Source organism: Aulonocara stuartgranti (genome assembly GCF_965226115.1).
Source record: "Aulonocara stuartgranti genome assembly, chromosome: 4".
NCBI classification, from domain to species: domain Eukaryota; kingdom Metazoa; phylum Chordata; class Actinopteri; order Cichliformes; family Cichlidae; genus Aulonocara; species Aulonocara stuartgranti.
The window spans coordinates 27,445,167-27,470,401 of NC_138942.1; the positions used below are offsets into that span (position 1 = coordinate 27,445,167).

The 25,235-nt window shown below is 41.8% G+C and overlaps 2 protein-coding genes across 5 annotated transcripts; both read left to right on the plus strand.

Annotated features, from left to right (window-relative positions):
- The first annotated feature begins 7,470 nt into the window (after positions 1–7,470).
- On the plus strand, positions 7,471–18,061 carry tom1 (target of myb1 membrane trafficking protein). 4 transcript variants are annotated; one of them, XM_082529464.1, is made up of 16 exons: positions 7,471–7,673; positions 11,192–11,276; positions 11,369–11,447; positions 11,531–11,680; positions 11,783–11,917; positions 12,036–12,167; positions 12,392–12,508; positions 12,747–12,880; positions 12,996–13,038; positions 13,135–13,267; positions 13,401–13,464; positions 15,029–15,098; positions 15,383–15,448; positions 15,854–15,916; positions 16,164–16,203; positions 17,387–18,061. In XM_082529464.1, the coding sequence occupies exons 1-16, from the start codon at positions 7,622–7,624 to the stop codon at positions 17,473–17,475; spliced, it is 1,452 nt and encodes a 483-aa protein (XP_082385590.1). In that variant the 5' UTR covers positions 7,471–7,621; the 3' UTR covers positions 17,476–18,061. The 4 variants fall into 4 exon arrangements, with proteins under 4 accessions (XP_082385590.1, XP_082385591.1, XP_082385592.1 ...); XM_082529465.1 differs by having other exon boundaries at positions 12,750–12,880; XM_082529466.1 differs by lacking the exon at positions 15,383–15,448 and having other exon boundaries at positions 7,472–7,673.
- Positions 18,062–18,994: 933 nt separating this feature from the next.
- On the plus strand, positions 18,995–23,298 carry gcat (glycine C-acetyltransferase). The gene is made up of 9 exons (XM_082530797.1): positions 18,995–19,308; positions 20,039–20,169; positions 20,251–20,352; positions 20,428–20,574; positions 20,700–20,854; positions 21,167–21,249; positions 21,605–21,776; positions 21,974–22,095; positions 22,783–23,298. Exons 1-9 carry the CDS (start codon positions 19,095–19,097, stop codon positions 22,932–22,934), a joined length of 1,278 nt encoding a protein of 425 aa, XP_082386923.1. The 5' UTR covers positions 18,995–19,094; the 3' UTR covers positions 22,935–23,298.
- Positions 23,299–25,235: the final 1,937 nt, after the last annotated feature.

The window sequence follows — 25,235 nt, forward strand, 5'->3', positions numbered from 1 at the left end:
GCAAGCACAAAAGGGTTTATTTACAGCACCAGGTGAGATTTGTACATATATACAGTGAATGTGGGGAGAGGGTTCCTGGGGTTCAGAGGGAAGGTCCAGGGCTTGGGGAAAAACTCACTCACACACCTCTTCAATCAGTCTGTGATAATGAAAACACTCAATCTGAAAGGAAGGGTGAAGTAAGTACAACGATCCAACGAGGACCAACACTCCACTGAGGCCTTAAGTACTGCCTGGAGTAATCAGTAGAGATGAGCAGCAGGTGATTAGAGCGTGGGCGTGGAATCCAGGATGGCACAGACGCCGCCCTGGAGGAGAAGGTGAGCACAGCAACCAGAGCAGCAAGAACCATGACAGAAATGTTCAGTTTCTGAAGTACTCAAAGCAGCTTGTGTCGCACCAACAACCATGCCACATTCAAAGTCACTTAAATCACCTTTCGTCTCCCATTCTGATGCTCGGTTTGAACTTCAGCAGGTTAGAGTTAGACCATGTCTACATGCTTAAATCCACTGAGTTGCTGCCATGTGATAGGCTGATCAGATACTTGCATTAACACACAGCCGATCAGAGGCTCAGTGGTGAGTGGGATAAGATGTGCTGAAATATTTTTAGTTATGTATATGTGTATATGTGTGTATATTTACATGGTCAAACTAACAATTAGGTTGGTTTTCAGTATAAAGCTTATCAGATGTCACTCATATTGAATAGTTATTTTATAATCCATATAATGTTTGCACAGTTCAGTCATGTTGATTACATATTAAAAAGCTACTGTGCGTGTGCCACACTTCTGCCACACTACACGTAGTGTAATTACCAGATAACAAAACCAGCTGTTTGGTGGAAGCCATGAACATAAATATCTGACCTGCTCAAAGAAATATTTTTTCGCCATCCTGCACTTTACTGCCATGACAACAGGATGAGAGGCTGTTGCGCGTGTCTGGTGACGAGTTGAGGTATTTCTGTTCTCTGTGATGAGGAAGAAACCAGATGGTTTCAGTTCCACATAACTTAACTCAGCTGCCCTCCTCTACACACGCACGCACACAGAAATACACACTGCGGCCACTGATGACTCATACAGTGGAGATTTATTGTGTCCAAAAGCAGAACTACTGTCACCAAAAAAATGCTTCTTGATGGACCATCCTGCTTGAATATGAATTTTCACTTCAGTTGCTGTTGTCTGCCCTGCTTTTATCTGCACCTCTCCTCCAGGCAGTCACTTTTGCAACTGCATTTTCATGACAGTTGATAAAGCTCGTTTCAGATAAACAGACCTATGTACGGATGAGCAACACTCTCCACTGCATTTCATTTGCAGGCTGAGAAGACTAATCAGGGCTCCATAGTGTGTGAACGTAGACAAGTTACTGCCAAGCCACTCTAATTAGATGCTTGTGGAAGCGCTTGTTCTCACACATAGCGCTAGATGAGACATTAAAGAGTCCCAAGAAAGGCAATATCATGCTTTGCCAATTAAAGACTTTATGCTTTCTTATTTCTTTCTTCCCTTTCTTTTAACTGCTTTGACAGTATGTTCTTCTAAATGCCCTGAATAATCCCCAGCGGTGGAGAGGAAGCACACCAATTCATGGTGCTGCCCACGCGTTTGGAGAGGCCTGCATCGCTCTGAGGCAGTTTATATTCTTTCCCTCTGGAAATCATCTCTGACATTTACTCCAGGGAAAGTAAATGAAAGATCTTTATGTGCCGGCATGTCAGGCGCTGGGAGAGGGAACCAAACAGAGCGTTATAGTGGGATGCAGACACTGTTGGCTGCAAGAGAAGGAGCTGGTGGTGGGAGGGAAAACAGAGAAAAGTTATAAAAACATTGGTCACAGACACACTTTTTACAACAAGGAGTTTTAATTGCTCCTTGTGTCGTATCTGTGATTACACAGAGGGGAAAAGGCACTTTTATATAACATTTTGAACCAAATTAGCTCTAAGAAATAAAAATTTTCTTGGGTGAAACAGTCACACAGTGACTCTGAGGGCTGGTGACTGCCATCACTGTTTCTGTCTCGTAGCAGGACTGTCCTGATCTCTACAGGAGAAGAAATATAATTGTCTGTGATCACTTTTTAAAATCTTTTTATGTTCTCAGCTGATTCTTTGATTGACTTTGATGATGAAACACCACCACACTACTCTGCATTTAATCATTAGTTATTGTTAATCTCTAGCTCAATCATGTCTCCCCTCCCCCCCCCCCCCCCCTCACCCCCAACCAATCACAGCACAGGGCTGCCCCTCCCTGAGCCTGGTTCTCTCTGAGGTTTAGTCTTGTCAAAAGGAAGTTTATCCTTCCCACCATGGCCAAGTGCTGGCTTGGTGCTGGGGGTTGGGAAGCGCATCTGTAACCAGAAGGTTGCCGGTTCAATCCCCGGGCTCTCTGTCCTGGTCGTTGTGTCCTTGGGCAAGACACTTTACCCTACCGCCTACTGGTGTTGGCCAGACGGGCCAATGGCGCGATATCAGTTGCCTCTGTCAGTCTGCCCCAGGGCAGCTGTGGCTACAACTGTAGCTGCCTCCACCAGTGTGTGAATGTGAGAGTGAATGAATAGTGGCATTGTAAAGCGCTTTGGGTGCCTTGAAAAGCGCTATATAAATCCAATCCATTATTATTATTGTTTATAATATAAAGTGCCCTGACAGGACTGTTGTTGTAATTTGGAGCTAAATCAAACTAAATTGAATTAAATAAAATAGCTTCAGCTGTAGGCACCAAAGCCCCATGTATCTGTCGCTCTAACTCTCTGTTTTCAGGGGAAAGACAGTCAAAGGAAAATGAGTTTAAAGTCAGGTCCTTAAAGGAAAAAACAGCTATAACAGCACATTTTACACAGTGAATGAACTGATAGGCCACATCAGGGCCTAGCATAACATAACTAAGGATTACTTTGAACTCTGAATCAAGCTAACACACTTTACAAATCATAGAATAAGAGTGTTTTGGTGAGAATTTGAGTAATAGGTTCTCATTAATATTTGTGGGATGACAGAGCTCCGTACATATTCAGCAGGTTACGTGGACAAACATCCATGAAAGCACTTGGAGTATTCCTTAAGACTGCTTAAAGAGCTTGACTAAGATAGTTCGCACATGATTGCACATTACTGAAGATCTACTTAATAAGAAAAGATATGATTATTATTCAGTCTTTTAAAAACCATCCATCCATCCATTCGCTTCCGCTTATCCTTTTCAGGGTCGCGGGGGGGCGCTGGAGCCTATCCCAGCTGTCATAGGGCGAAAGGCGGGGTACACCCTGGACAGGTCGCCAGTCTGTCGCAGGGCCAACACACAAGGACAGACAACCATTCACACTCACATTCACTCGCACATTCACACCTAGTGGCAATTTGGATTATCCAATTAACCTATCCCCACAAGCTGCATGTCTTTGGATGGTGGGAGGAAGCCGGAGTACCCGGAGGGAACCCACGCAAACACGGGGAGAAAATGCAAACTCCACACAGAAAGACCCCGGCCTGATGGTGGAATTGAACTCAGGACCTTCTTGCTGTGCGGCAACAGTGCTAACCACCATGCTTTCTCAAATATTTTGAGAAAACCCTTATAGTATAGTTCTGATTTAAAAGCAAGGATCATGTCACTTGGAGAATTCAGATTAATGGAGTGGGCGTTTTCTTCTTACACTCTGAACCTTTTACTAAAATCTCAGTTTTGACTGACATGATCTCTGGAACATTTTCTAAGTGCTGATATCTAAAATACATTTCAAGAAAAGCATTAGCTGCTGTTGATGTATCAGGACACACAAAGGAATGGTCCCGATTATAATACTCCTAGAACTATCTACACCACTTGCTTTGGTGCCAACACATCATTTTAACTGCTATTAATGCAAATATCTACATTGTTTATGTAGCTACAGTGTTATATGTTACTGTATTTAGTAATTACATGCATTTGTCTCCATACTTCAGTGGTAGCATAGCAACAGTGGCTTACTACATTGCAGCATTACTGCACAGACAGATACGCTCACTCTGTGAGACTCGTGCTTAAAAGACATGGGTTTAACTGCAGTGCAATAATCACAGGCTCACCCTGTTTGACAGAGGACCAAAAAAAAGCGTCTGTCTTGTTAGACAGCGATGATCACACATGCCTTGAAGAGCAGTATGTGGGTGATCACAGAACAGATCAAAATGCAGCATGTTAATAATTACGGATAGTGTCTGTGGTTTGTTTTAATGGGCATCTGCGGGTGTAAGAGAGTAAAACTATAACCTCTGCCAGGCTGTGAGTCACCGAGTCTGAGTCATGCACCACGGTCACGGTCAAACATAACAAATGTATTACCCTGCTGTCACTCTGAGGGACATTTCTCAGTGGAAACGGTCATTTATTTCTTGGAAAACTGCAAGCTGATCTGCCTTCTGTTCCTGTGATCTTGTGTGTGACATTGTGTGTTCTGGGGTTTTTGTCCACTGTTTGCAAAGCAGGAAAAACCTGCTTGCTACACTCTTGATATTCCCACAAGTTGTGCAGTTTGTAGTTTTTCCAGTTTTGCATGCGGGAATATTAACTGACTCCAGGTTTGTTCTGTGGCTGTTGACACAAGGTAGAGTGGATCTTTGCTTTTACATTGTTTGGGCCAGATTCTAACCCTACCATCTGAATGTTGTGGCAGAAAGAGCCTCATCAAACCAGGCAACATTTCCTAGTTTAAGTGAGCCTGTGTGAAATGTAGACTCACTTTGTCTGCATCTCTGCACCACTCATTACTTGGTTGTAACAAGCGGTTATTTGAGTTATTGTTGCCTTCCTATCAGCTCAAAGCAGCCTGACCATTGTCCTCTGACTTCTGGCATCAACAGGGCATTAGTGCTGTCACTCACTGGATATTTTCTCTTTTTCAGACCATTCTCTGTAAACCTTAGTAATGTTTGTGTGGGGAAAATCCCAGCAGATTGACAGTTTCTGAAATACTCAGACCAACACGTCTGTTACCAACAACCATGTCACGTTTAAAGTCACTTAAATCTCCTTTCTCACACATTCTGTGCTCAGTTTGGACTTCAGCAGGTCATCTCGATCACGTCTACAAACCTAAATGTATTGAGTTGCTGCCATGTGATTGGCTGACGAGATACTTGCATTAATCAAGCAGCTGAACATATGTACCCAATAAAGTGACTGGTGAATGTATATCAAAATACCTAGTATATAATATGCTGAAACTCATTATACTGACTAGCTGAGTCATCTTTGAACTATACTGTGTTTACGTCCATAGTGAAACTAAAAACGTGGAACAGACTTGTTTTCAGATGTCACTTATATTGAATTGCTGTTTTACAATCCTTCTGTTTGCAAAGTTCTGTTGTGTTGGTTATATATTAAAAAATTATTATGTGTTCAGGGGTTTTTGTTTACCGTAAGCAAAGGTGGAAAAACCTGCTTGGGGTTCCTGTTAAGCTCTTGGTATTCCCACTAGTTGTGTAGTTTGTCGTTTTTCCAGTTTTTTCTGTCAAGAATATCACCTGACCCAAAGTTTTCTTAGGGATGTGATTTACCAAGCAATTGAGTAAAATGCAAAATGTGAATATAAGTATGATACTGTGGCGTTAAATATTTAAAAAACAGTTTCAGGGAAGGACAGGAAGGATCAGGGTGTAAATTAAAACCAGGCTCTTGTGATGTTTGCTGATCATGCACTGGATCAAACTTTGAGTTAAAGTCTAACAGCACACCCGTGTGGCAGAGAGCTACACAAGCATGAAGAGCCTCTCCTGTCCAGGTCTGTTGTATCTTAGCTATCCAAACTCTTATAAATGCACTTTTCTGTTCAGCTTTTAGGACCCAAGGAACTGATACTGTGGTGCGATCGGTTAAGATGAGTGTTTTTTTCTCCAGCTATGGTATGTAATACCTGATGAAGACCACATTCAGTTGAGAGCTCCAGAACAACCAAGTTGTTTGCATTTTAGTTGCATTCACCATATACCTTTTGGTGTCAGAGAAGCACATGATTGATGTTTACATACAAAACTGTCTGCACTGAGAATTAACTCTTTTTACAGTTAGAGATGGTGTGCATTGTATTTCATTTTATGTAAAAAGGTTAGGCTATATCTCTCTATCTATCATAGATAGATAGAGAGATATAGCAGAGATATTCAGCTGCATGTCAGTGGTTCGGGAGATTCTCCATTAATTATTCACAACCGTTATCCCAGCTACAGTTATTTGGATGGTCTCTGCATCAGCTGATGGAGGAATCAACCTGTGTTTTAATTCAAACTGCATTCAAATAGCAGCAGCAATGATGAACTCCCTCATTCCAACAGCTAGCAGTCCAATATTCAGGCCACAGAAATGGCTCCTCACAAAAACAACAACAACAATAACAAAGCAGATACTTCAGTTATCGCATTTACTTGTAAACATACAGCAGTGGTGCTCAGTTACATTTTGTTATCTGGCTGCTTTGTAGCATTGTCAGTCTCTCTTTTTTAAGAGCCATCCATAAGTGTAGATCAACAAGAGGGATTATTGGGGTAAATGTGTTTAAGTTCCAAAATAACAATTATGCATTCACAGAACCAGAAAATTTTATTGCTTGAAATGTAATTATCTCACTCATAAACACACACAATGTTGTGTCTCAGTCACAAGCTGCAAATCCTGTCCCCTTCTCCTCTGATGCAGTGAGCAGGTTGATAACCACGTAGGACCCAGAGGTAAAATGAGGAGGATATTAGAATAGTTTTGTTCTCTGCTGTTTTTCAGTCAGCCTCCATAGCTGAGATGATTCCTAAAACCCAGCGCAGCAAAACTACATATACAGCACATGTGACATATTTGAATGTGAAGCATTAAATTGGTCAGCTGAGATATTAAAGTCGCATGAAACTATAACTATACCATGATTTGATTTGAGCTCGCTACTAAACCCATCACCAACAGCCCACCTCAGCAAGGCTGACATTTGCTCTGTATTGTCAATGCTTGATCATTTGTGCATTATACATCCAACACGTGCATTTTCATGGCTTACTAGTGTAAAATGCAAATATAAAAACGGACAGAATTACATCAGCATGAACGTCACCACAGCTCTTACATTGAAAATGGTTAATTGTCTCTCTGTTAACTTATTTATCAAAATATTTCATTTTTAAATGATAACTATTGATATATGACACACAAAAACAAACATTTATCGACCTTTCTTAGGTGACATTTCAAGTGATCTCGGGGTGCCCTGCTGCTTATGGCTGAAATCTGACTCTAATAGAGGACCCTTACTCAGTGCTCAGACAAAACTGTGCTTCTTACACGCAGGTAAGTATTGCTAATAGAGTGGCAGCAGTGCATGCAGCAAAGAATAATGCCTGTGTGTGGCGCAGTTACGCTGTACTAACACTGGTACGCTGACCATCTGATAACTGCGGGCTGCTTTCCCTTTAAAACGCATGACGCAGTTCAACTGGTGCCCCACTTTGTTGTGTGAAGCCGCAGCAGTCTGCAGGAGAGAGAGAGAGAGAGAGAGAGACAGCGGGGCCGCTTGCTGTCGCATACGGCTCGGCCCGGAGACGTCGGTGCTTCGCTGGGCCCCTCACCGCGCTCATCATGGAGTTTTTAATGGGGAATCCGTTCAGCACGCCCGTGGGACAGCGCATCGGTGAGCGCCTTTATGAGTCTTTACACTGCATAAAAAGAAAATTCTCCAGTCAGGCTCGGGCGTCTTATACCGACACCTTACATCTCCCGCAGTCACGTCCCTGCAGAGCTGCTCTGTGGACTCTTATTGTCGAGGCTTTTGTCGGGGTGATGCGTTATAATGCGATTATGTTAGAGAAATAGAAATCAAGTTAAATTCATTAGGACTGACAGAAGAACAACGGCTTATGGTTTGATTGACGCCCCTGTGAGACAATGACTTGGCAGAGGCGGGAGGAAGACGCTGAGGTGCTTCAGTTGATTGGTTGTCCCCGGCTCTGCCTTAACCTGCAAATAGCTGGGCGGGCCGCAAAGAGTGGCCGACATCCCCCTGACCCAAATCTGACGATCGTTTGGCTGTAGTCAGTGATAATGGTGGAGATCCAGAGATGCTCATTAAGATATGTAGATGAGGAGATCTTAGTTGAAGCTGCAGTAAAAGTCTTTACACGATTTGTAATCTAAATAATATTATAATCTAAAGAAAACTTAAATATAGCCTAGTCTTGAATATAGTGAATTTAATATTTCCATCAGTTTTTTGGTCAAGTTAATTCAGTCATCTGATAAGCTGGTCTAAAGTTTAACCTCCACACAGTAAACTGATCAAAAATCCAAACAAGCCACATGCTGTTCTAGAGTCTATGGGGGCCCAGGGCAAAAATTCTCAAAGGGGCCCCTTCAACCAGTTCATCACCATTATTCTATAAATAATCCAACGCCACCACCACCAACGATCCTCTAAAGTTACAGGTAAAACACTGATCAACAAACGGCAGCGTGTTCATTTTAGCAACAGTGTCCAACACTAGGTTGACCGGTTACGAAGTGTAATATTACTGTAATTACTATCTGCTACATTATATCAGCCAGCTAGCTATGCTAACAAGTCATTTACCAGTGTCCCATCACTGACTGTGGCTGTGCTAACTTGGCTGTTCTGCTAGGCTAGGTTCACTTATGTTAAAGGGCAAAGCAAACAAAAGAACTAACGTGATGATAGTGGAAGTGTCTGTCCCCCACAGTTAAGGCTAGTGTAGCAACAATTAGTTATTCAGCATTATGTTTAATTATGATCATTTTCTCCTCTTCCTCTTTTTTTCTTCTTCCTTTTCCTCACTTTGATGAGTGAGGAAAATGTGCCGTGTTCTCATGGCACATTTTGATATAGTTTAAATGTAACTCCTGACAAACCTTATTAAAAGTGCCCACTTTTTTATCTTTTGCCAATTAAAAGTGCCAGCAAATTAATGATTTTCATTGTTTTCATGTAATTTTAATGTTTCTAACATGAAATCTTTTTTTTCCACACAAAAATTTTAAATAGGGTGAATTAGACATTAGACACCTCGGTCACTAAGGCATATAGGCTAGTCAGTGACATTCTGGCAAACATGGAGAAATGGCATGTTGCCTGACTGTTTGCAAGTCGTTGTTGGAGGTTATGAAATTGGTTAATGTTGGGACAGTGACAAAAAAAAGTCATTGATGATGATTCTTTGTTTTCTTTTCTTTTTTCTGTCATCAAATTTAAAATGTACTGTAATTTTTCATAAGATAGTAAAATGTAAAACCCAATATTTCCAAAACTGGGTTTGCATAATATGAAAAAACAACAGTCCTGGAATTACTACAACTTCAAGCAGACAAAAAACAAACAAAAAGCAGCTTAATGTTTTCAGAGACTGAGGTCAGCCCCGTGGTATACTGTTTAAAATATTCCAAGTCTGTATGTTTGATTATAGGGTGGCTGTAGCTCAGGGTGGCAGAGCAGGTCAGCCACTAATCAGAAGGTCGGTAGTTCGATCCCATGGCTACATGCCAAATATCCTTGGGCAAGATACTAACCCCATTTTTGCCTACTTGTGGTGGTCAGAGGGCCCGGTGGCACCAGTGTCCGGCAGCCTCGCCTCTGTCAGTGCGCCCCAGGGTGGCTGTGGCTACAATGTAGCTTGCCATCACCAGTGTGTGAATGGGTGAATGACTGAATGTAGGGTAAAGCGCTATGGGGTCCTTAGGGACTAGTAAAACGCTATACAAATGCAGGACATTTACCATTATTGGCATCCTTTTAAGTCTTGTCACTTTTAAAGGAGGTTTTACAATTTCGGTATAAATTTCAGAATTTACAGTTTGACTGTGGCTCTATAATCAGTGTTGGGGAGTAATGGAATACATGTACCGCCGTTACGTATTTAAAATACAAAATATGAGTAACTGTATTCCGTTACAGTTACTGTTTAAAAAGTTTGTATTCAGAATACAGTTACTTTGCTGAAATAAAGGGATTACACGGTGGTATTTTACTTTCCATATGTTCGGCTATGCCCTCTCTATTTTTGGTTTCCACGCTCCAAACAAAACACGCATTAAGAGGCTCTAAAGCCTGTGTCTCAATGTCGCGGCCCATGTCACCCCTACTTGCATAATGACGTGAAGAAATATTTTTAAAAATTATTCACAAAAATGATTTAATATGAAGGCAATAGGCAGAGTGTTACAGGCATAGGCCTAAAGAATGTAGCCTCATGGGCAGTGTAGCCCGTGCTTCAGGGAGAAAGGACTGCAATACCCGTTATGTGTCTGTGAGCGAGGGAGGGAGAAAAAGGAGAGTGGAAAAATGAGCTGTCACCGAGCAGAAACGGGAGCTGGAAGCATGTAAATATAATAATAACCACTGCAGCCAAAAAGAGTGCCTGATGAGCCCAGTTGTAAGTAAGCTATTAAGACTCGACTGTACACTTTGTTCGTGTTTTTCTCCGAAACAATAAGTTCCATTGGAGCAGCCTTTCAACACCTCTCTCTGTCTCTCGCTAGCAAAGTTGACCCACACAACAAAGTAAAGCTATTTTTCGGCTACGAGCCCGACATGAACCCGACGTATTAGCCAGAGGTCCCTGTTTTATATACGCGTGGAATAGTTTTCTATACGAGATCGCTGCAAAAAGTGCAGCCTTACCTAATGTCCACCCAACTGTTACTCATTTTATATTAAGATTTAAACATCTAGTTGGTATGGCGAGTAGCCTTCAGCAATTGTAATAAATCACACATTCATGTAGTTGTAAAAAAGCATGATAATGTAATAGGTAATCCAAAGTATTCAGAATACGTTACTGTCATTGAGTAACGTAACGGAATACATTACAAAATACATTTTGGGGCATGTATTCTGTAATCTGTCGTGGAATACATTTTAAAAGTAACCTTCCCAACACTGTCTATAATGTCTGCTCCCTATGTATTAAAAGGCACCTATTTATATTCCTATTAAAAATATGGGAGTCCTAAGGTCAGTCCCTGTGGAACGCCACACAATCACAACCTTGACATAGGAAATGAAAATAATGTTTACTAAAGGCGAATTTGTCTCTACGTTGTTACCATGTATTACTCATAAAGGAATAACAAATTCATGTATTTCTACTAATTATAATGTAACAATGAGACATGTTTCATGTTTTCACCTACTTTGCACAGAGCGTGCGACCAGCTCCAGCCTGCCATCTGAAGACTGGGAACTCAACATGGAAATCTGTGACATAATCAACAGCTCAGAGGAAGGGTGTGTGCACATTCGTTATCTGTTAGCATCAGGAACAAGCTTGTCCTCTTGAGGTTGCATGCGGCTGACTATTGAAAATGTTGTAATTACAGGCCCAAAGATGCACTCAGAGCCATTAAAAAAAGGATTGTGGGGAATAAGAACTTCAAGGAGGTTATGCTAACGCTGACTGTGAGTGTTGACTCTTTATGTTCTCATCAGATGTGTGTAGTTTGTAATTGGTAAGGCATTTCTCTGAAACTCTGTGATTTCAGGTCCTCGAGACCTGCATGAAGAACTGCGGCTACAGATTTCACATCCTGGTTACAACGCGCGATTTCATAGAAGGGTTTCTGGTGCGGTCGATTATCCCGAGGAACAACCCTCCACAAATCCTACATGACAGAGTGCTTGGCATCATACAGGTGAGGTGTGGCTCAAGGGAATAAAAGAATAAAGTTGTTGTCATTCTTTAGTGTCACATTGGTTTACTGTCTAGTCCTAATTTGTGGTTTTCTCTTGTCAAGGCGTGGGCCGATGCATTCCGCAGCTCACCCGACCTGACGGGTGTAGTATCGGTCTACGAAGACCTGCGAAGGAAAGGACTCGAGTTCCCCGCCAATCAGCTGGAAGGTTACACACCACCCGAAGCCCCGAAAAAGGTGGATACAGGGCTGGGTGACCTTTGTTTTATTGCTAACAGTTGGGTGTTGCCTATCATCCTATCATCATCTTTGGTCTTTTTTCCTGTCTGGTCATTTCTCCGCCTTTGCTTATCAGACTTTGCCTGGCAATGGGCCTGCTGTTACTACTCTGCCTGCTGTACTCCTGTCTTCCAAACCGCTCATCCCACCTCAGACCTCTGATCTAAAACTGGCCCTTGAGGGAAACAATGCCTTGACTCACAGCCAGGTGATGGGACTGGAAAGGGACTTACTCTTATTATAATTGCACTGTGCTTCTCGCTAACTGGCTTTTCTATGTTGGTTACAATAGAGTCACAGAACTCCTTTTTGTAGCTGTGCTTCTTAATTCTTTTTCGCTTCCAACCCTTATAAAATCAATATTTGCCGCCTTCTTCTTTTCATCGAGTCACCGTACCTGTGTTTATTCAGTAAGTGCTGTTGATATTCCAGGTGAAGAAGCTAAAGGCAGAGCTAGGAGTGGTGCGCAGCAACCTGACTATGATGTCAGATTTGATGAGTCAACTAGATCCAGTTACGGTAAAACAAGCAGACATGGAGCTGCTGGAGGTAAACACGCACACACACAAGCACACACACACAAATGAAGTCACATTTAAAAACAAGCTGCGTGTGTTTTACTGCATGAATGTGTAATATTCTCTGTGAGTGTGATCCTTTCCATTAATGCTGAGTAACAGTGCCTTACCCTTAACTGATCTCCTACTTTATACGTTCTGTGTTGCATCTGGCCCTTCAACGCCCCCCCCACCCCACCCACGCATTCTTTGTCTGATTGTGTCATTAGCAGTTATACACAGTATGTAAAGAAATGCAAGACAGGATAGTGAAGATAGTCCCCAGACTCAGCGAGGAGAAGCTGATCGAAGAGTTATTAGCAACTAACGATGAAATGAACACCGCCTTCAATCGCTACCACAGGTACCTGCGCCATTCTCTCCATCGCGTCATCGTGTTTATTGGCAAAATAAAGAGAAAGGCAATATTTCAGCATGGAGTTTCTCTGCACACCATGATTTCATTCTGTCGTCGGCAGGTTTGAACGACGAATAACAAACGGTCAGAACGCAGAGCAGAAGGTAAAGAACGTGGCGGCCATTTTTGGAGTCTTTCCACACAGTAGTCATAACGGCGTGAACTGGTTAAATTGTGCTGTTTCCCTCTGTGTCTTTCAGGGCCACACCTATGTCAACTTAACAGAGCTAGACTTGAAGACTGACAGCCAATCAGAGGCTGCTTCAGTTACCAATGACAGCTCAATGAGTTTTCCAAAATCTGACAGTTTGTCCAGTCAGATGGCAAAACTTAGTAAGTACTGTACTTAGATATATTTTATCATGGCAAGCATAGGGAAAGGAATTATGCAGCGATCCCTAATTTCATGCAGAACGTGGAGACTTATTCTGCTCTTTATTTGTTCCTTTTGCGTTTCTTCTTCCAGGTACAAGTGAATCAGATGACACTTTATCACAGAAAATAAATGTGTCAACTCAACAAAGACCAAGGTACAGAAAAAACCTGCATCATAAATGTGCAACCTTTATGACATAAACAGATGTTTGCACAGCAGGGTGATGTTTTAAATTGTAGAGCTGCACCACTCACAAAAATGTCTTGTTTAAGGCAAAATTAAGTCATTAGTCTAAAGGAATCTTAAAGGAATATAGATTATTTATTAAGCACTTATTAAACTTTAAAGTAACTCTCTTAACTGATAAATACACAACTGAAATAGCTGAAAATTGATAATTAACTCAAAATAAACAGATTTCAGTTAACTAATAATTCACTGAAATCGCAGTCTGGCCTAAATAGTTAAATAAGAATTTATATAAATGGTTGCAATAATTAGCTAAAAAGCAAACCTTTGGCTTAAAAGAATGCATAATCTGTTAACAATTTCAGATAGTTAGCTATCAACAAAAGGTTTAAATAAATCACTAAAAGTGTCACGGCAAGTGCTGTGTGGCAGGCGGGATGAAGGACCCAAACGCAGGACTCAGAAACTGAAAGTTAAACTTAAGGCGCAGCTTTATTCCTGGGAAAAACTGCACATAAGAAATACACTTCACAAAAGTAAACCAAAATCTCAAACATGAAAACTAGAACTAAACCGTACAGTGGAAACTAGAAACTAGGAAACACATGCGAGAAAAACAAACCAGACTGAAAAGTAGAATATTTATGGGAACACGAAGGGAGAAACACAGCACAGAGAGGGTGTATGAAGGTTAACGACAACAAGCAGGGGGAAACTGAGGAGTAAGATACACAGGTAGGATCACGGGAGGATGGGGAACAGCAGGAAACACAGCTGGGACAAATCAGACATGAGAGAAGGGAAGGCAAAACTAGATACACTGACCAAGCACACGAGACTATCAAAGTAAAACAGGAATACGACACGGAGTCAAAGACATGAGCTTAACACTACAACATAACTGACATGGTAACAGAGGCAAGGATTACTAGACAGGAGATGTGGGACCAGTACAGGGAAAGAGAAAACATGGGGACGGAGACTGAACACAGAACAGAGACTGTCAAAATAAAACACAAAGCACACAACAGGCACAGAGACACAGACTAGACACCGAACAGAGGGAGCACCCAATCTAAACCTAAGAACTAAACTCTTAACAAGAATTAAACCAAAACATGGGATAATAATAATAATCAAAACAGCACAACAAGTGAATCAGAACATAAACCATAATACAGAATAATACCAAAACACAAGCAACTCAAAATGATCCAGAACTGTGACAAAAAGTTATAAACATTAAAATAGCTAGCTAAAGGTGGTTGAACAATTTGGCTTTTTACAACTTGAAGTAACCACCCTTGCCCTTATATGAACAAATAAATGTGAAAATAGGTTTTAAAATTAATTTTTTGTGACTATTCAAGTAAATTACGGTGATTTAATAGAATTGTTTTGTGGTGACAGTTCCCAGTCTTTCTTTTCATTTGTTCCTGAACACATGAGCCAACATTTAACTTTGTTAAAAGTAATATCGGTTACTAGATTACGTTGCAGTTAACCTATTAGTAATTTTTGCCTTTCAGAGACGGGAGCGGAGTTGTGGTGGACGGTCTTGCTCAAGCTCGGGACAGCAAACTACAAAACACTGAACCTGTAAGCAAAGATGTCTATACTGCTTGCAAGGTTTCGATTTATCGGCTACTATAACTGATTTTTTCTTTTACTTAGCTGTGACATGACCTTTAGGACCAAAAGTAAATTCAGTTATGATATTGTTAAATTTATTTTAAACAGCAAGCATACGTGAAATCCTGGGTTTTTTTGTATATGACAGAGCACCAAGTGCTGTACATAATATCTGAGCTACAGGCCTGAGTATGTGTTACTTTGTTTGAGTAACTGTTTTCCTCCTGAATGAAATCTGTCTGTACGTGAAGGATGGCAGTCCAGCTTCCACTCGCAGCTCTTCACCAAAGTTAGATTGGATGATTAAAAGGGGAATGGTGGGTGTGAATTTTAAAACGTGCCCTGGCTTTACGTTGGTTTCGCCTTTTCATACCCTCTGTCTTTTGGTTCTTTTCATACAGTTTTGATTTACTTTGCTGTGGTCTGGGTTGGGTCACTTTTTGGCTTTGGTGGTTCAGTTACTGAAATAGAGCACAAAGGTTTGCATGACCAGTTGTGGCGTCGTAAGAGCATGACACTGTTCGGTTTGCACTTTTGATATGCTGCATTGTTGTCACACCCGAAGTCTTCCTCACTGAATGCTATGTTTAGCCACATGTGATTTTTCTTTGTTGTTGTTTTTGCGGTTGACTTTCGTTTTTGTTTTCATGGCTTCGTAGCTTTGTCAACCTTGATGAAGTTTTATCCATGTAGCCAATCTGTGTCTCTTCTTTCTTTCTTAGATTCCTATCACCCAGTCCAGTGTAATGGATGATATTGAGAAATGGCTTGCTTTGGATGATGAGGTAAGTCTGAACTGGGAATGATATTCATTCATCGAATCTACTTTGCCGTATTTAAAAGTTTAAAAAAGAAAAGATGTTGGTGGACTTTGCAGATACCAATCCAAGGTATTAGAAATGTTTAGATATATCTACATAAAGGTGACTGACTATAAAAAGAAAGGACTAAGCGGGTGGGTTTAATTTGAAATTTGGTACACAATTATCTTAAAGGATAATCAAATATACTTATTTTGTGTTTATGACACAGTATGATGACTTTGAGGACTCCGATGGTGTGACCAGTGAAGGTGAGGATCCTTACCCATATGTCCTGTTCCAAAGGAGCAGATTTTATAACCAAGTTAATACATGGGGCACACACTCTTAAACAGAAAACTTTCTTTGGTTATATTAAATGGAATATTTGCAGTGAAATACACACCCTCTTTTAGAGCTGATAGACTGTATATAAAACAATGGAGATAGTCTATGGAAGCGTTGCCTTTGTCAAATGGCCAGCAGGTGGCAGTGTCTGCTTTCAAACAGAAGTCTGAACCTATGATCTTGGTCACTCCTTTAAATTCAGTTTCAACATGGCATGGTATGTATGCTTCAGACTGCGTTCCTGAATAAGTTGGAAATTATGAATTTTTAGTGGAACACTCCCTCAAGTCAGAGTGGACCAACATACCCATAGTTAGAAATCCAAGATAGCAGCGCTGAATTTAAACAGTAGTAAAACTCTAAATATTTGATCTGTACTGCAAATGTTGTGTACTTGTTACTCATTAAATGAGCCATAGCAGAGCGCTGATCAGGTTGCATCACTGAATGTGTTTTCTGAAAGGCTTTATAGCTAGTGATACCTGAAGGTCTCTACCTTGCTAGGAACCAATATTCTCTTTCATTGCTCTTTCTGGAATGTGCTAACTCGGGATTGACATCGCTCGTGAGTTCCAACACATGCCTAGATATTCCAGTGTATCTGGAACACGGCATTTGATCATGGCTGGCTTTGATTGACAGCTCACTACTATCAATATATCCTTGTTTTTTCAGTCAAATCCACTCTACACTCATTGCGACAGCTAAAATTCTCAGGTTAAGGCATGAAAATGGGATTGTTTTTTGTTTTCTTTTTTTGGTAGCTTTATCCATCTTTTATATGCAGTCTGTGCTGAAGCTATAGACAAAACCTATTGTCCATTCAGATTGCTGCTAAAATATTTGAGCCACTGGTGAACTGCAGTGAGCTTCTTTAATGCTTGGTAAATAGCTCCCCGTGTTACCTCTACCAAGGTAACCAAGGAGGTTAGAAGGACTTTTGTTTTTACCCCCAAATGTTTACTACTTCAAGGACTAAAAATGAAACATAAAGCACTCACATGTCTGGTCACAGCTCACTTTAACTCCAAAGTTGTGGCTTTGTTTACTCAGTGCAGGAACTTTCCTATAGATGTCTGTTAAAGTGACTCCTGCTTGCCTCCCCAGAGTTCGACAGGTTTCTGGCAGAGAGAGCGAAAGCGGCCGAGCGTCTGCCGTCCCTGAGAGCTTCCTCGCAAGACAACTCGGAGTCTTAAAGTCTCACCTAAACCTGCCAAAACTAACATTACTCATGAAGCTCCGGCGCCACCTGCTGGATAATGGAGATTTCTTATTAATGAACAGTTGAATGGCAAATGACATTGTATATGTGTACCCTGCTCTTTTGCTGGGGGGAGCAAATGTGTTTTTTAACTTAAAACTAATGTCTGCGGAAAGACCGAAGTTTTTACTTGACGTTGTTACGAGGGTTGATCCACAAGCAAACATTTGCACATTTTTTTATGGTTACATTCCTGCTGTTAAATGAGAATATTGTTACAAATTTTGCAACATAGATGATGTACTATATTGCTGTTATCTATACATATATATATATATATTGTTAAAGATGTTGATGAGGTACAGAAATGCCCCTGTCAAAGTAGCAAACACTTGTAAGAGAAGCTCAGCCATAACTTGTGGTAATAGTTTGAGGCTTTATGTCGTTGTTGATGTCGGATGCTGAAGAAAATTTATGAGTTTTTTTCACATTCAGCTTGTCCCTATGAAGATGTTTTACTTGAAGTTTAACAACAAGTGATGACACACTGCTGTCATATTAAACTAAAAGTATTAACTGGAGATTTGTGTGTTTGCAGTCTGTCTTTTTTTAAATATGTTTATAGACTTTTTCTTGCCATTACCAAAAAAAAAAAAAAAAAAAATGGAGGCATAAGAACACATTATTTACAAATTTGCAAAGACTGGTCCTGTCCTTCTATATTGCCACAGGCTGTCTCTTCTAATTTTGATAGTAAATGGTAAATGGACTGGTCTGCTCTACCCAAGTACTCAAAGCATCTCGCACATACATTCATTCATACACATGTTCAAACTCCGATGGACGCATCAACTCAGGTCTTGAAATCTTGCACAAGGATACTTTGACATCCAGACTGCAGGAGCCAAGAAGCAACCCATCGATTGCCAGAGAAGCCGCTCTACTTCAGTGTCCACCTGGGCTGGATGTGAGGCTGGTGACAGCTGGGTACCCATATAGTACTATCACAGATTATAAAAAAAATACTTAATGGTGGCAAAGGAATAGTACATTTTTATTTAAAAAACACATGCATGGTTCATTTATTGTTTGTGTTTTAGCGTGATGTGTATTCAGTCTGGATACTGAAGGCACTTTCAACACACTGAAATAAATGTGTGTGTGTGTGTGGGGGGGGGGGGGGGGGGGGGGGGGGGGGTATCTCTCGATCTCGGTGCCGACACTCAAAAACAAGCAATGTTTTTTTTTCTAGTTGTAACATACTGTATTGTCACATTTTTTTGCTATAAATGTACTATATTTAAAACGCAAAGTACTTCCTGTGATGTACAAAGTATTTGGAACGTACGAAACGTGACTAAAAGGAGTAAAATGTTGTTATAGTTTATATTAGGCATCAGACTGTGAACTACCAAAGTGGATATCAGCCAGTTAAAAAAAACTGTCTGCAATGCGATTGGCCCAAACAAGCCACCTGCCAGCGGCCCTGCGCTCTGATTGGTCTTCCAGACAGACGCCTACCCCTATTACGTGACGCAACCACGCTTGCTCTTTACATTGAGCCTTTCTGTGCCACGGTTCATATATCTTTAACAGCATAACGAGTTCACCGCTATGTCTCTCGGAAAAGCTGCCCGCAGTTTGGTGAGCCCGCTCCGGGGGGCTCTGCGGTGTTCGGGCCTGAGCCGCAGCTACACCGCTGCCGCTGAAGCCCGGGCGGTGCTGGAACACGAGCTGGAGACGATCCGAGCCGCGGGGACGTGGAAATCGGAGAGGATCATCACCTCCAAGCAGGGTCCTGAGATCAGCGTGGACGGCAGTCGTGGCAGTGAGTACTAGGAGTTTCCAGTTACAGCAGTTTTATAAGTGAGCAGTAGCACCCTCCTCGGTGATGGTCCTTAAACGCACCGTCCCAGGTAAGGTTTCAGTTCTGCCACGTTCTTATCTCAGCGGTGAACTTGAAGTAATCCCTGCTACTCCCTTGTTTTGCACTTCTGAAGCTATTCTCGGCGCAGCCTTTGGAAAAACATTAACCAAGAACTCGTAACAGCAAAAGTATGAGATTCAAGCTTTAAATAATTCAAAATAATTTGTAAAGTGGTCTTTATATCATCAACAGAAAGCTGTTTTGTGCTTTGTACAATGCAAAGTTCATTGTTTGACTTGTGAAGGCTCTAGCATTTAACTGCACTGCACCAGTTAATCTCTGCTTTATTTGCTATTGTTCCAGCAAAGCAGCCGATCAGTGTTTATATTTCAGCATGAACCCTTGCCAGAGATTGACTCTGCTGATTTATGAATGGGCCACAGACTTTAGGTCGTGACCCCTCGTGCACCAAAACGACCCCGTTCATTTCATGTGCCCAACAGTGCCACAGTCCCATGCATTGTTTTCTCTGTCACTCTTTGTCTTCTCTCTCTTGTCTCGTCTGTAGCCTAAAACTACAAGCAGAACTTCTACTCCCAGCTTTGACATGCTCAAAGAGGTTATTATGGGACAGTGACTCTCTCTCTTTTTTAACCTTAATTTTCCTTTTGTGCATCCAAAATTCTCTCAGGTATACTGAACTTCTGCGCCAACAACTACCTCGGGCTGTCCAGTCATCCAGAAGTGGTCCAGGCAGGAATCGATGCTCTGAAGACACACGGTGCTGGACTGAGCTCTGTCAGGTTCATCTGTGGGACGCAGGTCTGGTGCTTAAAGATCACGCATATCACCCCAAAGCTGTCTAATTCATGAGGTTAATTTTGCGTAATGCGTGATTTACAGGATCTCCACAAAAAGCTAGAGCAGAAGCTCGCTGAGTTCCACGAGAGAGAGGACTGCATCCTCTACGCCAGCTGTTTCGATGCCAATGCGGGACTTTTTGAGGTAGGTCCAAATGGATTTGAAGCTAAGGACCTCCCCTGTTACGATCAGTATAACTCTGAATTATTCTCACAACAGGTGCTGCTGGGCCCAGATGACGCAGTGCTCTCTGACGAGCTAAACCACGCCTCAATCATCGATGGCATTCGCCTGTGTCGAGCAAAGAGGCTGCGGTACAAACACATGGACCTCGGTGACCTGGAAACCAAACTCAAAGAAGCTCAGGTGCGTGGAGTAAAACATTCCTTCTTGATCCAACTCTCCTTGCAGTGTGTTAGAAGAGAGTGAAAAATGACAGCTTACTCAGAGGAGGTCACACACCAATCACCTGCGCTCTCTGTTGTCCTCAGTCGTCTCGTATGCGTCTGGTAGTGACAGATGGGGTCTTCTCTATGGATGGAGATGTGGCTCCCTTGCGAGGGATTTGTGACCTGGCTGAGCAGTACGGAGCCATGGTGTTTATAGACGAATGTCACGCCACAGGTTTCCTAGGGCCTCGGGGAAGGTGGGTAAGAAAAGACTTCAACTGAAAAATCATAAATCGGTTATTTTGCAAAATAAAATACAAAAGACCCCTAATCATAAAAGTGTAGTGCCCAAATATCATTTTTAATTTCTAAGAGAAGAGTGGATTGTTATGAACAGCCTTTTAGGGCAGTTTTTTTTTTTATTCAGTGTCTTTTTCAATATGACCACTAGGTGTCGCCAAAGCCCCGTCTTACAGTAACTACCGTGAGACTGGGCTCTTGATAAAGTTTAGCTATCTCTATTATCAAGAGGTGACGAACTAATGTTACCACTTCCCTCTGATTTGCAGAGGAACTGATGAACTCCTTGGAGTGATGGATAGAGTTCATATTATTAACTCCACTCTTGGCAAAGCGCTGGGAGGAGCAGCAGGTATGACTCCATTCTAACATGAAGGCTCTCATAACATCTTTTTATTAAGTATAAATTAGTAAAACATTGTACATTTAACACAGACATAGAAAAGAAGCATTTGTTTAGTGTAGTGCATCGGCCCACCTGACAATTCCACTTTTGATATTTACTCAAAGTTTTTCCTGTAATAAATGCGAGTGTAAAGTCCCTTTTCCATTAGTACCTACTCGATTTTCAGGGTTTTCCATTAGCTAATAATACCTGTTACCCAGGTACTGTTTTTGAAACTCCTTCTAACCGAGGTTCCAAGTGATCCGAGCAGGTACTAACAGACTTATCCAAGGTGTGATGTAGTTGTTTTGTTTTCTCTCAGGTGGTTACACAGTCGGCCCAAAGCCTCTCATTGACCTACTCAGGCAGCGCTCACGGCCCTACCTATTCTCCAACGCGCTCCCCCCTCCTGTGGTGGGCAGTGCCACACGGGCTGTGGAACTGCTGCTTGCCTCCAACGAGATTGCCCAAAGCATGACGGCCAAAACGATGCGGTATGTTTTGTTCTTACAAACAGTGGAAGTCTTCTATGTTTTTAGTGTTGTGTACATCATAAACGCCAATCGATTTATCTGTAGCAATACTAATATCATATATAGGATGTCCTGCACTTAGTGATAAGGTTTATACTGCTTACAACTGGTTTTACCAATTTGTGAGTATAATAGTTTTCTCTTTGCTGTCAAATCAGCTTCAGGAACAAGATGACGCAAGCCGGCTTCACCATTGCAGGCTCAGCTCACCCCATCTGCCCTGTGATGCTTGGCGATGCACGTTTGGCCTCTTTAATGGCTGACGATATGCTAAAATTTGGTGAGACCATAGACTGTATATAATAGATGGAATGTTAGCCATTCATTTTCAAAGAATTAATGTTCAAATTCTGGCCTCTGCCATGTTGTTGTTTTTTTTTTGTTTTTTTCTTTAAGTCAGACATGACCGTGTTTTGATGAATGACAACTGCTAAGTTATTGGTTTATTATGCTAGCAAGGCTGGTTAGCAAGCTCTAACCTGAGTAAGTGCTATGGCTACACAAGCTAATTAGTGCTAAGTAAGAAAGAAATTAAATACTGCTTTTACACTCATCAACTGACCACACTGACTTGCTGGACAAGCTAGAACATCCTGTTTCCCGTACAGCCATTTATCAGTAAGTCAAGGTGGCCACAAGCTTAAATTTACCTTATTACAGTTTAAAATTGTGAGTAATAAAATAATTCACCACCTGCACTGTTGTTGTGAAGGGGGAAACTACAACTAGAGACCAAAAGTAGTTTTTTGTACCAAGCTAAAAAACATGTTCATTTCTGGGAGTCTGAGGATTGACTCACTTTTGGAGAAAGCCTCAAGTGGCCGCTCAAGGAACTGCAGTTTTTTTGGCACGTCCACGTTAACTTAATTTTTTTCTTTAATGTAGATGAAACTGACTCACTTAGCAGAGAGTATGTGAATCTGCCACTGTGTTTATACAGTGTCACAGTAGTGTCTTCCCTCCACAGGAGTGTATGTGATTGGATTCTCCTACCCAGTCGTACCAAAGGGAAAAGCCAGAATCCGTGTTCAGATTTCGGCAGCACACACGGACGAAGACATCGACCACTGTGTTGACGCTTTCATCCAGACTGGCAGGAAGCACGGCATCATCTCATGAATCGAACAAACGAGCTGGAATCAGAAGGATTCAGAAAACTGCTTGAAATTGCAGGGTCACGCTGCCTGTTACTCAAGATCCATGAATGATGGTGATGGAAATTTTAGTTATATTTGTAGGTCACTGGAGGTGAATGTTATTTTTGTGCTTGCTTAACTGATTAAAGCACTTTTGCTAAAGTGTTTGCATTGGAACAAAAAGGGCAGTTGATTAAACACTTTTCATGAGTGAGAAAATGTTTCTGAAAGGGCATTTATCCACCCCGCAAATGTGATTCTGATGACTGTGAGGATAATGGTGACACATAGTGTGCATAGATTATCAGCATGTGTGGTAAACATTAAACATCCTTCAAAGAGTAGAAGAGTTTTATTCATAAGAAAAGTCCATAATTCTCCTCTGAAGTTGAGATGCTAAATGCTAGATGTGTGATACCACTGATTTCCTTTTCGATCCCAAGTAATATTCAGGGTGGTATCGACGATACTGATCCGATACTTTGTACAAAAGCTTATTTTATTTATTGTATCTCAAATTATAGCATCATAATGATTACAGGACATCAGATTACTTGTTCTTATCACTTAATAATGCAGAGTTCATCATATAGAAATAAAAAACCTGAAGTTGTGCGCTATTTGAACACCTTGCCAGCAGCACTAAAGGGCTCCGTGAGAGACGTCTGTCTCGCCCTAGCAGCACCTGTCCCTGTCCTCCTCTTCAGTTCACCTCAACATACGCTTGTCATATTCTGTGATATGATTTACTCTGAGGTGTTTGACAAGGTTAGTGATGTTGCCACAACCATACATGCCAACCCTCCCGATTTTTCCGGGAGAATACCGAATTTCAGTGCCCCTCCCGAAAATCTCCCGGAGCCACCATTCTCCCAAATTTTTCCCGATTTTCCACCCAGACAACAAAATTGAAAAACCATATTGCAGAATTCATAGCGGGCCCAGCCAATTCCAGTTTCCAACAATGGCGGCAGCGACTTAGTTTTAATATTACTCTTATTTCTCTTTCTGGGTTGCAAAAAAAAAAAACTTAACATATTTTCAGGTGAGAATGTAGCTGTGTAAACTTGAAATATCTGAGCCGACTGACACATCATTTTCAAACCCCCGCGGTCTTTTGCTACTTGGGTTAAAAAAAAAATAAATATATATATATATATATATATATATATATATATATCAATCAATCAGCTGGATAGCGTAGTGGTTAGACTACACGCCTTTGGAACAGAGGATCGCAAGTTCGATTCCTGCCTGGGGCATCTGTATCCAGTAAGGGTCCTAAGGCTAGACCCCCTATGCTAAGCAAGCCTACCGCAGACATGAGCGAGACAGATAAATATGAAGGCATGCCGGCTCGGACGTCGCCCGGATCAACAAGGTCCGCGTCAGGTGTTGAGGAACCAGGGCACCCTGACGAAAAGTGGGCTACTGGAACAAGAAGGCATCGGTGGGCAAGAGACGAAAACAGGGCGTTGTTGGAATGCTACTATGCAAGTAACCCCGGCGGAAGGGGCTACATGAATAGGATGAGGGACCTATGGATTCTTCGATACCCAACATCCACAATGACGGCGAACAACTAGTAGCTCAGTGTTCCAACATTCGAAAGAAGGGACTGCTCTCACAGCTAGAGATTGACGAGGTACGGCAAGGAGGAGTCAGGACGCCAGGTCAGGGGGGAGATATCATCACCCCCACCCGAGATTGGGTACATAGCCCCAAGTGCGATAGGAGAAGGATCGTTGAGTGCGAGAGGAACTGACCTGAAAAATAGGATCATGGCCAAGCTTGAAACCTGGATCCCGCGTAGCCGGTTACCAAGATTACGTGAAGTTCCCTCAGAAGGTCTGCTAGATGATGTTAATGCAGCACTATGGGCAATACCTACAACCACGATTACCGACACTAACAAGCTGATCTACAATACGGCAACAGTGATCAGTGAGATGCTTGGCTACAAGTTGAACAGCGACAAGGGGCAGTACCCTCCATGGAGAAGGAGGCTAGAGGGCAAGATCAAAGTAGCACGGAGGGAGGTTAGCCAACTAACGGAGTTGCAGAAAGGTGCGACAAATAAGGTGCCTAAGAAATACAGCAAGCTGTCCATACCTGAGGCCTTGGAAACTGCCAAGCAAAGACTCACAGCCTTGGCCAGCCGCTTGAGGAGGTACACCAGAGAGATAGAAGGCAGGAGAATAAACCAGCTGTTCTCCACAGAACCAGCAAAGGTGTACTCTCAGTGGCAAGGGAACAATAAGAGAACAGTACCACCAAGGCTGGA